The following is a 14,116-nucleotide window of genomic DNA, read 5'->3' on the forward strand; positions in this document are numbered from 1 at the left end:
GGGGAGGCTGCCTAAAGAAAACATGGCGATCTTGACGGCTGGGTTTGCAAAACAAGCTGACTAATTAGGGATGCGGACCATTGAACTCCAGAAATTGAGGGTTTCTTTCATCTTTGCCGGTGGTGGCAAAGGTGATGTGGTCAATTTCCAACACCACAAAAAGTGCACCCTAGTATGCGAGCCTGGAATGAGATTCATTCATGAAGCCTCACCGGAGGTCATCTGGTAGCATGTGAACCGGGACGGCCACCTGAGAGCATATGCTCCTAGGAAATTCCGCTCAGTACCTTCACAATGGAATGGATTGGTTGCCACGTGCCATTTACTCCTTTCGATAAATCCGTCTAATTATTTTAGGTAACGACTTCTGTCATGCGCTCTTGTGGCATCAGCATCTAACGAGTTGCCTTTCCCGCAACTCATCTCTTTTTGAAGATTCTATTTCCAAGTGTCAGGCACATGATCGCCAATATGGCTGATCTTGTTAGTACGATGGAGAATTGGATGAATGCTTTTCTAATTACATATGAAAAGTAATCGGTAGGCTGGCCTCTAACGCGGATTTTTCTTACCGGCCAGAAAGCAGAATCAGAATCAATTTCGTTTTAAATGATGATTGTACTCTGGCTATTTGCATTATTGTGCGAAATATCAGGGAAGTCGAGGAATTTGTATATTTAGGAAGTGCTGTTCGGGTCAATGGTAGCTTCAATTGGAGAGAAGTAACAAAAATCAGTCTACAATAAGAAAAAGCTCCCAAAAAACCTATACCTAAACTGAAGGAAGAGAAAACACGTCGAGTAGATCAGAAGGGGAAGTATTACATACTAGAGAGGTACAGACGAGCTTAATCGCCAAAATGAAGTTTCCCACCGTACGCTGGGGGGAGTATTTAAGAGGAAAGTGGAGGGCAACACAAATTTGCCAGGATGGATGGGACGGCGATCTCTGGAGGTAGTAAAAAACAACAAGGAGTCAATCAGTGGACTGCAGCATATACGGTCGCAGCATTTAATTCTCTGGAAGACTGGGGCTAATATGTGGCTTTCCAGAAAACATGTCTCCTGTCTGTCAAGACTGACCCACTGTACGATGTGACCCTATAATTAACAAGGACATACAGATCTAGACTGCGAAGCACCTCTCCCAATTCAGGGAGTTATGCGAAACGTACCCATTGTATAGTTTGCATTCGGAAGTAACAGATTGTATTCGAACGAAGCCTCCACTAAACAAACAAGAATGAGAAACTAACACCTCCAATACAGGAGAAGTTGCAGCCAAGTTCAACATTGGACTACATCGAAGACTGCAACCAACAAAGATCCATAATCAGAAAATAGGGAACAGAAGATGTATGCCGGGAGTCAGTACATCAGATGTCATTCGCACATAATCAACGGTTTTTGCGCTATTCAAAAGGAGGCCTGGAACCAAAAGAAGGTTCAGGGTATCCTTAAAACTTCAACAGCGAAATAAAGGAAGGGGAGCAGCAAATGTCAGCCAGTAAGGGAGAATGATATCAAGAAACCCAAACCTGAACCCAAGAGGAATGACAGGTAGAACAAGGGGAGTGAGATGGCCGGCCGTTAGCTATACTAGTGGAGTGGAGATAATGCTCCCAAAAAATCTAAACCTGAACCCCAGGGGGGAGAAAATCCGGGCTGGGCAGGAGTGAAGGCAGGACCCAGGAAGCCCGCCATTAGCTATGCTAGTGCGGTCAAGGGCATTCGACTGGCCATACTGCCAAAAATGTTTCCCGAGCAAATACTCACTCGTGAGGAGCAGGAAATCATTCAGGACTTTGTCGTCAGGCAGATTATCAATAGTTGGACTTCGAAACTGCTGTTCACCGGGATACGCTTCCGACCAGGCCTTATACTGATGGACTGCGCGACGGAAGACACCGCAGAATGGGTTAGAACCATAGTTCCTAGATTGCCAGGCTGGGAAGGGGTGAACTGTCAACATGTGCTGAGGATGATATACCAGGAGCCCACATGGTGACAGTTTTTCTGCCAAAAGCCGCGGCAATAGAATCGGAAGACCTTATTAGCCTCCTAATCGCTCAGAATCAAGATCTCCATACCCGACTATAGAGAGTCTTCAGAAGCAAGGTGGAGGGCCAGGGTAAACTCCTCACGATTGGGGTAGATGACCGCTCCCTGGAGGCAATTAAACATCGAGTTGCCATATCAACTACCGAGTTGGTAACATACCCGTGCATGCGCACAGGGAAAAGCCGAGGAAAAATAGCTTGGAGGAGACATCGGGTGAAAAACATACCGAGGTCCCTGAAGAAGTCTCGAAAGCCATAGAAGCGGAAAGGACTGGATCAACCTGGGAAATAGACCTGCTGCCCAGTGAAGAGCAGAAACTGGACGACCTAGACCTAGGACTCCTAGGGCTCAAGGTGGAGGAGGGTGACAATCCCACAGTGGAGGAGAGCTTCAAATAATAACGGAGCCAATAGCCAGCACTAAGATAGCCCAGATAAACCTCCACCATGCGAGAGCTGCATCTGCATTGATTGCAAGGGCAAGCTCCAAGGAGAACATTGGAATAGTGCTGGCTCAGGAGCCCTGGGTGCACCGGGAGCAGATTCGCGGTTTGCAAGGACGAAGCATGCAGGTAATTTGGGACTCCTCTTGTGAAAAACCAAGAGGGTGCATAACTCTTAAACGTAATTTAAAATATATATGTCTGTCAGAGTTCTTAAGCGGGAACCGCTTGGCTATCCAAGTCTCATTGGAAGCGGAAAGGAGCACTCGAGAGGCAGTTGTAGCATCGGGATATTTCCCAGGAGACGAAATCCAGGCTCCACCGGAACAAGTCACAAAACTGACGAAGTATTGCGAGAGGAGGGCGTTATCACTTCTTCTGGGGAAGCAGCGACACCAATCGTAGAGGTGAGTACCTTCTTAAATTTATTCTTAGCAATAAGTTAGAAATATACAAGGTAGGGAACACTCCAACATTTGTGACCAGCACCAGACAGGAGGTACTAAATATAACTCTAGGAAATACCCTAATGAACGGGATGGTTAGGAATTGGAGGGTGTCGGATGAATCCTCTATGTCTGATCACAGGATAATCAGATTCGACATTGAGGGTAACTCCGAAACAGAAAGAATAATAAGTAATCCTAGGAGAACGGATTGGGAATCCTACGCAGTGCACTTGAGCAACAACATTGCCCACCTTCAAGGGGGCGGTGACATCAGGAGCGAACTGGAATTATAAACGGTGGTGGAAAACCTCAACACAATCGTCATTGACGCATATGAGGCCAGCTGTCCGGCTCAGATTGTCAAGTCATCAAGGGATGTACCATGGTGGAACAGGAACCTGGCCAGAATGAGAATGGAGGCACGAAAACTCTTCAACTGGGCAAAACAAACCGGGAACTGGCAGAGGTATAAAAATGCACTGACTGGGTATAGCAACGTGAAACGGAACAGCTTCAGGGAATTCTGTGAAGGGATCGAACAGATCACAGAAGCAACCAGGCTGTACAAGGCTGTAGCCAAAAACGGGGAATATCCTCTGTCTACTTGAAAAAGGAAGGTGTGACATTTACCGAGAATGAGGAGAACATGGTACACCTGCTTCTCAGAGCTCATTTCCCGGGGTCCTACCCCATGTTGGCAGGCGATAACATTCTGCCTGACACCCCAACAACGAATAAAAGGGGAAGGAAGGAAAGCTGGAAACTTGCAAAAGAGGTATGCTCAGAAGCTAGGCTAAGATGGGCAGTGGGAACTTTTAAACCACTGAAATCTCCCGGAGTAGATGGCATTTTCCCAGCACTTATCCAGAGAGACCTAGGAATTATCTTCTGAGGGTGGTAAGAGGGAGCATACCAAGGGCATGAAGACAGGCAAAAGTGGTGTTTATTCCGAAAGCGAGTAAAAGGAATTCTTTTCGCCCTAAATCTTTCAGACCAATCTGCCTAACATGGTTCGTACTCAAAACGGTGGAGAAGGTCATAGACAACTATATTAGAGCTAACGTTCTAAAGCGTAATACCCTACATAACTGTCAGCACGCTTACCGGGCAGGACGCTCAACTGAAACTGCTCTGTATCAGCTGACAAAGGTACTAAGCGATGCCATAGAAACAAAAGAAATTGCACTGTCCACGTGGTTGGATATCGAAGGAGCATTCGACAACACATCGAACACAGCGAAACAAGATGCCCTGAGCCGCAAAGGAGTGGGAAACACCCTGGCATTCTGGATGGGCAACATGCAAGAAAGCAGGCAAATAGAGGTACCGATAGGTACAAATTCTATTATCATCAACTTTGAGCGAGGGGGTACTATTGGTACTATCGCCACTGATGTGGAGTATGGTAGTGGATGAACTCCTGGACGTGTTAACAAATACTGGAATACAAGTCCAGGGTTATGTGGACGACATTGTTTTAATCTGTAGGGGAAAATATGAAGACCCCTATGTGATAGAATCCAAACTGGACTAAGGATTATTAGTGCCTGGTGCAGGAAGGTGGGACTGCAGATCAACCCAGCCAAAACCACCATAGTACCATTCACTAGGACGCATAAGCTTGATCACCTGAGGGCCATAATATTACATGATATGGAGGTGAAACGAGAAACAGACGCCAAATATTTGGGAATTACGCTAGACCAAAAATTACTCTGGAAGACACATGTCGGAAACACTTGTCGGAAAGCCACGAGGGCTCTGATGAGTTGCAGATCCATAGCAGGAAAAAAGGGGGTTGCAGCCCGAAGATACTACTTTGGATATATACTGCAATAGCAAGGCCAATGATTACCTATGGAGCGGTAATCTGGGCAGAAACAACCGAACTCAGCCCACAAGCCAGGGAATTACCTAAGCTCCAAAGGCTGGCTTGCGTGTGTATCAGTGAGGCAATGAGGACATGCCCAACGGCATCCCTGGAGGTCCTTCTGGGATTAACCCCTTTCCATCTGCACATACAGATGTTGGCAAGGAGGGCAATATTGAAGATGGCCGGTAGTATGAGTGAGGCGGGTTGGAAGGCTACGAGGCAGCGGATGAAGTAGCCGAGAAGGGAGCAGGGACGCCTTTACATCCTTCTGTGGAATCGGAAACGGTTTCATAGCTATAAATAAAAGAAATTAAGAGGAACGGTTGAGGGAACTATACTGGCCCGCCCAGGGATGGAGCAGTCCAAGGTGCTTATTGGGGGATACGAACCCATACGCACAAAGGATTGCTTAAACTCCACCAAAAAGAACCTCCAAATCATAGTGGGAATTCTCACTGGTGACTCTCGGCTGAACTATCACCTAGGGAAGCTAGGGAGATCTACGGACACTGCCTGCAGGTTTTTTGAGGAGGATGACGAAACCTCTATTCACGTCCTGGGTCAGTGTCCGGCATTTGTGCAAAGTAGGTCGAGGCATCTGGGAGAACACTTAATACCAGATGCAAAGCTGAAACTTCTGGAAGTGGGGAACATACTAAAGTTCCTAACGGTTACAGGCCTGCTTGAGATACTATGATCAACAGGTACACTATAACCAGTAAAAGGGGCCCAATAGTTCTTCAAGGACGCGGTGCGACTTTCCCTTAACAGAATAATAATAATAGGGGCACTCGACTAACTATAATGACGAATTTAATTACGAAGCCAATACTTAATCGTGAGAACCACGAAATCATCATCATGGATATGTACACGGGATGGAGTAAGGAGCTCATGCTCACCGGCATAAGCTCATACTGGGGAGCTATGCGATAAAGGACACTAACTATTTGCTGGGCTGGAAGGAGAACAGAGTTGTCGATATGTCCTGGGAATTACATACCCGAAAACACTACGTTGGCTATACAAGATAATGGTAAGGCAAATATTTACTAATGGGGTGGTCATTTGAGCAAATAGAATTTAACTTAGCGTAATGGTCGAGGAGCTATACAAACTTCATAGATTGGCTTCTGTGGGTAACATTTGGGCGATGAGAACATGCGCGAAACCGGATGAAGATTGACATTCCTTCTGAGCGGTGTCATAACTTGTGGACACAACAACAACAGGGTAAAGTAAGAGAGTTTGGCAGTAACCTTCAATTTAAATCAGCACCTGATTACCTGGTACAGTGACAGGCCCCTTATAACAGATGAATCAGATGCAGGGGTCACTGATCCAAAGACGAATTACCTTGAACCAGCGGGTAGGCATACTAGTGAACTTTACGCAGAAATGTACACCATGGATAGGTGTGTGTGAGGGCAGAAGATTGTGATTCTATAATAGTTTAAAATGAGGAGGCTATCATGGCATGAGAATGTCTCAATACATTGAATCCGCTTGATGCAAATCCGACCGTACTAGCCAATGTTGGATGTATATCCACCTTCCGAATATATCCTTGATGGTCGATCTGACTCCACTAACAGTGACTATCTCGATATTAAAAACATAGCAGGCGACAGCCGAATGCGCAATAGAAGTTGAAAATCCAGGATAGCTGTTTGGTCCATTGGAGCTTTTGAGAGGGAGCTATTTCTAGTGGCTTCAGAGGGAAGTCGGGACACAGGGGGAACGTCGCTGGAAATGGTTAGTCACCTATGTCAATGGATTACTAAGGCATGCGATTTTACAACACCGTGCCAGCATTTTTACCGCAATAGGAAACTAAACTACTGGGGGAACCAGCTGCTCAGATCATCATGCCTGCGAGTGTGGAGGCTTTGCTAAAGGACAAGATATAACCAGAACGTCGGCAGATGGAGAAAGAATACTGTGACTTTCGAAGTTGCCGTAAGAAAGCCATACAGGAAGGTAAGCTGAATTGTTATAAGCTACTGTGCCTCGAGGCAAATAAAAACCAGTGTGGTGATGCTTACAGTTATTACTACTGTAATGAACAAAATTTGTGCGCAACATTCAACAGGATATTTTCTCCCTACCTGGTGTGATCTAGGAAAAACTAGAGAGGTCTGCGAAAAAAGGGGGGATAATAAGGTTTCGGGATTGAATGGGACTCCGAACAAAGACCTGAAGTTGGCTAAAATCAGGCCCGTATGAGTCATAAGCACATTTGAATCGTACCTGGTGGAAAGAATGTGTGGAAGAAACAGAGGTTGGTTCTGCTACCGAAGACCCAAAAACCACCTGACATATCCTCTTCATATCGACTTATATGTCTTTTAGGCACCATGGGGAAGATATTGGAGAGGGTGATATAGCAAGCCGCCTCCGTTCGATTTCGGAGAGACCATTCTACGGTCGCGGACTGGGCTCGCTGGTAAATGCTACATGATGGGGTCGTTCAACGTAAGGAATGTTTTTAGCTCGACCAACTGGGATTATATTAAAGGAAGCATGGCTAAATCGGGTGTTCCTTGTTAGTTAGCTTGGACAATCGGTAGTTATCTCTCAGTGAGACTTTTTTAGTACGAGACAAAAGCAACAAAGGTAACGGTAATTGGTTTTGCATATGACCTGGCGGTGGTGGTAATTGCGAAACACCCCAAGGACGTGGAACTTTATGGAAGCCGGTAATAACCGTTCGAACGACAATCTTATTGGCTCAGGGCTTTGAAGTATTTGAGACCACTTCATTCAAGACCGTAACGGCATACTACTGATTAAGAATATCGGCGAGTTGGAGGTCCTGCCAACTGAAGACGACGGACAAATGCTGCCACCACCAAACATAGAAGAAACAGTTTATGCAATCCACAGGCTTAAAAACCATAATTCACAATGGGCCGATGGAATTACAGCCGAATTGGTTAAATGTGGAGACGACCAATTAAACCAAGTGGTTTACCAACTGATGCTCAAGGTGTGAGATAGCGAATCAATGTCTGACGACTGGCAACCACGCATTGTCAATCCCATACATAGAAAGGGAGATATCACGAAGTACAGCAATTATAGAGGTATCAGATTTACTCTTTGCAGCAAGCGATGGAAAAACTGCTGGAATATGGATATCACTTGCATCCTATTTTTATCGACTTTCAAGCCACTTATGAAAGCATAGCCAGGATAAAACTGGACACGGCCATGAGAAAATTCGGTATCCTAACCAAATTCATAAGACAGACTAGGCTGACCCTGACCAATATGCGAGGCCAGATACTAGCAGCAGGATCACTCTCGAGACCATTCCACATCAACAACGGTCTAAGACAAGGGGATACCCTATCATGTGTCTTCTTCAACTTGGCCCTGAAGGAAGTTATTCGCGATGCCGATGTAAATGCGTGAGGCACCATACTTTTCAAGTCCACCCAACTGCTGGTCTACGGTGACGATATTGACATCATTCATCCAGATGGAACAGGCGGCGCGAGATTGAACTGCACATCAATGAAGGCAAGATGAAGTACGTGGTGGCAACGTTATCACCGAAAACCAACCAACCGACAGGATCAAACCGCACTGGTCAAACGGGAAGAATAAAGATAGGAGACTACAACTTTGAGACCGTCGATAATTTCTTCTATCTAGGGTTGAAAATCACAACCGATAATAGCTACGACGATGAAATCCGCGTACGGTTGTTGGCAGCCAACAGAGTCTATTTCAGCTTACAAAAACTATTCCGCTCGAAACGTCTCACCATAGGGCCTCTCTTAGTGTGCAAGGTTATGATCTTGCCAGTCCTTCCAAGGAATACATCGAAACCTGGGTTCTCAATAAAAAAAATATGCGAACTCTTGGTCGCGTTTGAAAAAAGAATCCTTCGAAGAATATTTGGCCTGCTACATGAGGATTCCGTAGCCTACATAACGACGAAATCTACGAGCTATACCACGACCGTCTGGTTGTGGATAAAATTCGGCTCCACGGGTTGCGGTGGGTGGATCGCTTAATCCGTTTGGATGAGGATGATCCAGCCCGGAAGTCTATAAGGGCAATATCTATGGTAGGAAAAGAAGACGAGGCAGACCCTGCCTGAGATGGAGACCCTGATGAGCAATGGCGTAGGTTAAGACGCGAGACAGCTTTTAGGGATATCGAATTGGTGGACCTCGGCGCAAAACCGGGATGTCTGGAGTTCCTTATTAAGGCAGACCCAGACCGGATGTGTGTGTGTGTATGGTGGGGGAGAAACTAGGCCAGACCGGATACCGGTTGTTGCGCCGTTGGTGATGATGATAACAGTTCCTTACGGGACATGCTGCATACAGGAAGTATGTGCTTTGCTTTGGATTGGACGAGTACCCAAGCTGTCTGCTACACGCGATGGCCCGAACCATGTTATGTTCTATTGTCCGAGATTGGTGATATAAAGGGTTAGGTTAAACGAAGCCTCCAACGTAGTTAACACCATAATCTCGTGAAAAAGCTGCTGGGAGCGGTGTAAAATTAGAGCAAGATAAACGCAACAATAACTGCAATTTACGAAAAGCTGCGAGAACTGGATTGAGCATGGAAAGTGCGACGGACGCTTAAATAAATCATGCTATTGTAAACCAGAGCTCTCTGCATGAAGTAATGCTTCATGGTTGTACCACGCAGAGTAGGTATTAGTGGATAAGAATCCCAGGCATTATTGTACCATGGCGCTGCCACAAAAAAACCATCAAAGGGGAGCTTAAATGTTCTGGTTTCGATAGCAACGTTCTTATTTTGGATCACATTTCGAAGCTAGGCTGAAGTATAGATCCTATGTTAGTAGGGTGGCACAGATTGTAGTAGTTAAATAGTAGATCTCACTGATTTTTCCTGTGAGTAAGGTCCATGGTAGCTCATAAGGTCATTACTGGCCTACAGATAAATAAAGTGTTGAAACAGCATTTCTGAAGGGATACAAGAGAACGTGACTATGACCCAGTGCTCTTTCCAAAGGGTAAGACGGGTGGAGGCATCTGAAGGACCGGCTTCAGGCATTCAACTTACGCGAAACGACCGAAAACTTATCGAGAAGATTCCATGCATTCCTTAGAACTAGTTAGTGTAGCTTCTACCACAGGACTACTATACATATATAAAACGATTGACGTGGCTTCATTTACAGAGGATCCACACAATGCAGCAGTCAATGACGTAGAGGAGAAGCCTTGAATTTCAAAAGGCACGATGGAAAGTGCTAGGATTAGCATCTGATTGGAGGATAGAATGGAGTTAATTTTTCTGTAGCTAGTCCATAACAGTGTACACTGGGTTTACCGATAGAACTTTAACTTTGCAAACGCTAAAGAACGTCCACACCATATTATCTAAACCTGGATGATATGCTGATCTGTAGGCAGCTGAGATGCAAATCAAAGAAGGATTCACATGTGAAAAGAAAGGCAACAGTTCACGAGCCACGGCCAGAAAATTGACATCAAATTATAGCAGGATGAGTGGCCACCTAACGGCTAAACGGTGGTGACAGTGCATAGGTAAATATAGACGACCACGTGCAACTACTTGGCAGTTACACATAATAAGCTCCATTTTGGCTTTTGGTTATTCTCGAAATAAATTTTTTATAAACATTTTACCACTGTCACTGGGAGGAAGTGTCGACAGGAACTAGGATAACGAATTAAGTATGTAAGTTTAGGATATCGATTATACACAAAGTGGAATCTGAAATCGCATCGATGCTGCTCATTTTCACAGGAAAGCAAACGTGTGACATGGTCCAAAGTGTCTTCTTCAGGATGATTCGATTTCCTGATTCCATGCATCTGACTATCAAAGTAACATAATTCCTGCTAACACAGTTACACTCACAAAGGATATTTACTTCACGGCTCCTTTTCCCGTTTCTGGCACAGACAAAATTCGCTTCACACCTACTTATGTCAGCCCCGATTTTAGTCCTTCAGGACCAGGAGCACTCGACAAGCCGATCCATTTCGTTCCAAAAACTCGACAACAGTTCAATCCTTTCGAAAGTGACTAGATGTGCAGTTAGCGTTGAAGTTATGGAAACTGAAGGAAAGCGGAAGTGGCAGCATCAGATGATGAACTAGAGCAAGAGTAACGAAATGCCAAAAGATAGTTGATAAATGTACGTGCAACACTTACGGACGCCCGCGAACAACAGTTCAATTTGGCACTGAAACATTTTGCTATAGTGGCTGGTGTGGACGACATTGATGACGAGGATTCACTTATGTCAGTGCATAATGTAACAGTGGGTCGGTCTACGGCATTAACAACAACGCTTTCGCTACCACTGACTGTGCGGGAACAGGAAGAAGCACAAGAAGAGGGGGTGGAGGGAGTGGTGTCCTCACTTACAATTGCTGCCGACGAGGCTGGTCCACCGCTACCGACGCCGGCACTGCCGCTGGTATTGCCACCGGAGCCACTTAGGTTCTCTCTTAACCCACATTGCGACTGCAGGATGCGACTCGGGGGCAAAAGGCTCTCCTTCGAGTGAAATGCCTTGTTCTGTTGCAACTGAAGATGCTGTTGTTGTTGCTGCTGCTGATGCTTTTGCCGTCCGATAGCATTGTACGGAATGGTGGCGGCGGATGAAGACGTGCTTATCGTATCGCTTTCCTCGCAACTCTCTGAAACGGAAAAATAGACCAGAATCAATAAGTGAACAACCCTCGGCTAGCACGGAACGGGGTGAATGGGATCTAGGTGATACAGAGGGCAAACTTTTCCAATTTTAAGCTTCATATAGCGAGGTTGACTCTATTTCGACGGAGGTGCAAGATTCGTGTTGAGTGCCGCGTTCGTAAGGTAAAATTAGTGGTTGGCTACGTTATTATGCAAAAATATTACAGACGAACTATTCGGGCTACGTAAATGACCTTCACCGAGCATTCTACTTTGTCAAACAAAGTTTCACGTTGCTTTTTAATTAATTTTATTTATACACAGGTTCAAGATTCTCCTAATAAACAAACTTCCTTTATCCAGGGAAGGAACTAAGCTTATTCTTCAAGAAAAAGAGAAATTTTGATTAATTTTTACTGTTGTTCAGCTCAAAATATGTATGAACGTAAATACAATAGTAAGAGCCCAGAAAGTTTAAATGTTTAATTATTTGATTTATTTAATGGTGACATTTCCGCACGGATTAGGGCCTTTTTCAAACTGGTTGACATTACAGGAGAGAAGAACATTTTACACTAACGAGTAGCTTGTGGTTGATTACCTGATTGTGTCAATTATATTCAATATGACCCTAATCATAAAATTAAATCTCATCCTCCCTCCTTCCTAATATTTCCCGACGATATTCATTATTTTATAACTGACAGCCAGGTACGATAAAGACTGACGTCTCTTTCCCTATGGAAATTAGTAAGGTTATGTTATTGGGCTGCTGAAATGATTAGGGGAATATCGGAATTTTCCGTAAATTCTTTAAGGGGGTCATCCCGTGTGTCGGATCCGCGGAATCGATTTTTTTTTTACATCAATTGTATCTAGATATAGTGTAGAATATATGGGAAAAGTTATTTTTTGATATTTGGAGTCCTTCGGAAATTATAGTGTTAAACACGTAACAAGTCACATGTCAGATTTATGTCGTTCGAATGGCTTCACTAAAAGGGCAAGAATTGAAGCCAAGACTGTACATGTGTTTCTTCAAGAAACCTAAGGTTTATGGACTAGGTATAGTAGATTAAGATTCAATTAAGATTTTATGGTTGAAAATAGCAAGTATCACCCTATAAAATTCCCATCCTGAACGAGAATAATAGTCAATCAGAGTATCTCCAAATTTTATATTCCCTATTCGATAATCAATATCATTCAGGAAATTCGACCTCAATTCTCGACGTACAGTACAAAGAAAAATTTCTGCAGGCACAAGTGAGACGAGAGGTCAATAGGTGTCACTTGCTGAAACCAAAGTCTTACCCAACCTCAACCATGTCTACACAGCATCGTTCAAGGTTCACTGAAATGTGTTTCGGTTCTCCCTAGGACTTTCTGAGGTGCTTGCGTTCGATCTCCACTGCTCTGTGCTATGTTTTTCTGACGCGAACCACTCATTTTCCATTGGCAGTGGATTCCAGTGGAGTTGTCGTGCCTTAAGTTGCGACCTATTCATTGCCTTCGGGTAACTGGCCTGTGCGGCGGCGAAGTCTAGCAGACAAGTATTAACAAAGGCTTGAATCTTTGGAGTAACAGTGGAAACCACCGTCCGTGCACTTCTCGCATATAAGAATGCAGAAAAGTTTCAACTTGATTTTGGTGTTGAAATAATTGCATTTCCATACTCAGTAAGCAGTAAGCAGTAAAGGAAATCAAGTTCGGTGCCGTCGTCGGCAGAAACGTCGCGACCTAGGTATGCAAGTGGATCAACGTCTTCAATACTCTGCTCATTAATCCAGATAAGGAAAGTAGTGATTTTGTAACCATCCGATTGAGAACCTTGTTAAAAGTTATTTTCAGTTTGACTTTACTTGTCTCCTTTTTCAATTGCAACAAGGTTAATGACAGTTGTCATCAACGTAGTCAAGGTATTTGAGGAACAATGTCATCGTCCATTGAACCCTTCCACCGCGAGATAAGGCAACATTAAGAATTTCATCAACGATAAGAAGAGATACGCTTAATCAAATGGTAATAGAGTGCCGTAAGAGAAACAGGAGTACTACTCAAAGTCCCTACATTCAACTTCGCTCAACCCCAGAATATCCAGCCAGTACCGCTGAAACTAGATAACATTATCGAAAAGTGTACATACATTCTAATTAGCCGGGAAACCGGAAGCTGAGCGCTTCAGGTATGAAAGCTTCTGTGAATTGCTTGTACATATAAGCATTTTTGAATGGTAATTTTTCCCATTTTTACTTAGCTCGCTGTTTATGCATTTAGTTTATTAGTTTATCAGACCATTCACTTTAGTATGGCACTGTAATTTTACCAACTATAACTTTCTTAGTAATAGTGCGACTTCCACTAAACTTGGCAGTATTTTGACGCAGCGGGGTTAACAACATTTGTTGAAAATTCGATTGACAGCGGCCACCATCGGTGTTGTCCGTGGCGGAGCATGCCATGATTAATTAATTTTTGAATTGAAAAATATGAATATTGATAAGTTGAGAAATGTCAGTTTAAGAAAATGAAAAGATTATGTCCCGTCTCTATGTAATGAGTGTATTTTTGCCTTCAGTGGATTTAAAGTAATTTGCAATTTAATTAAGCTCTCCAAAGTGTCATGTAG

At 44.2% G+C, this 14,116-nt stretch overlaps 1 protein-coding gene across 2 annotated transcripts in view; it reads right to left on the minus strand.

Annotated features, from left to right (window-relative positions):
• The window catches only part of LOC119658466, a 267,894-nt gene that overhangs the window by 87,498 nt on the left and 166,280 nt on the right, over positions 1-14,116 (minus strand). The window contains exon 4 of one of the 2 annotated variants that reach the window (XM_038065880.1): positions 11,002-11,492. In XM_038065880.1, coding sequence (XP_037921808.1) covers positions 11,002-11,492 — 491 coding nt within the window. The remainder of the gene's footprint in view (positions 1-11,001; positions 11,493-14,116) is intronic. The other variant, XM_038065881.1, reaches the window with a different exon arrangement.

This window comes from Hermetia illucens, chromosome 5, assembly GCF_905115235.1.
Source record: "Hermetia illucens chromosome 5, iHerIll2.2.curated.20191125, whole genome shotgun sequence".
NCBI lineage: Eukaryota > Metazoa > Arthropoda > Insecta > Diptera > Stratiomyidae > Hermetia > Hermetia illucens.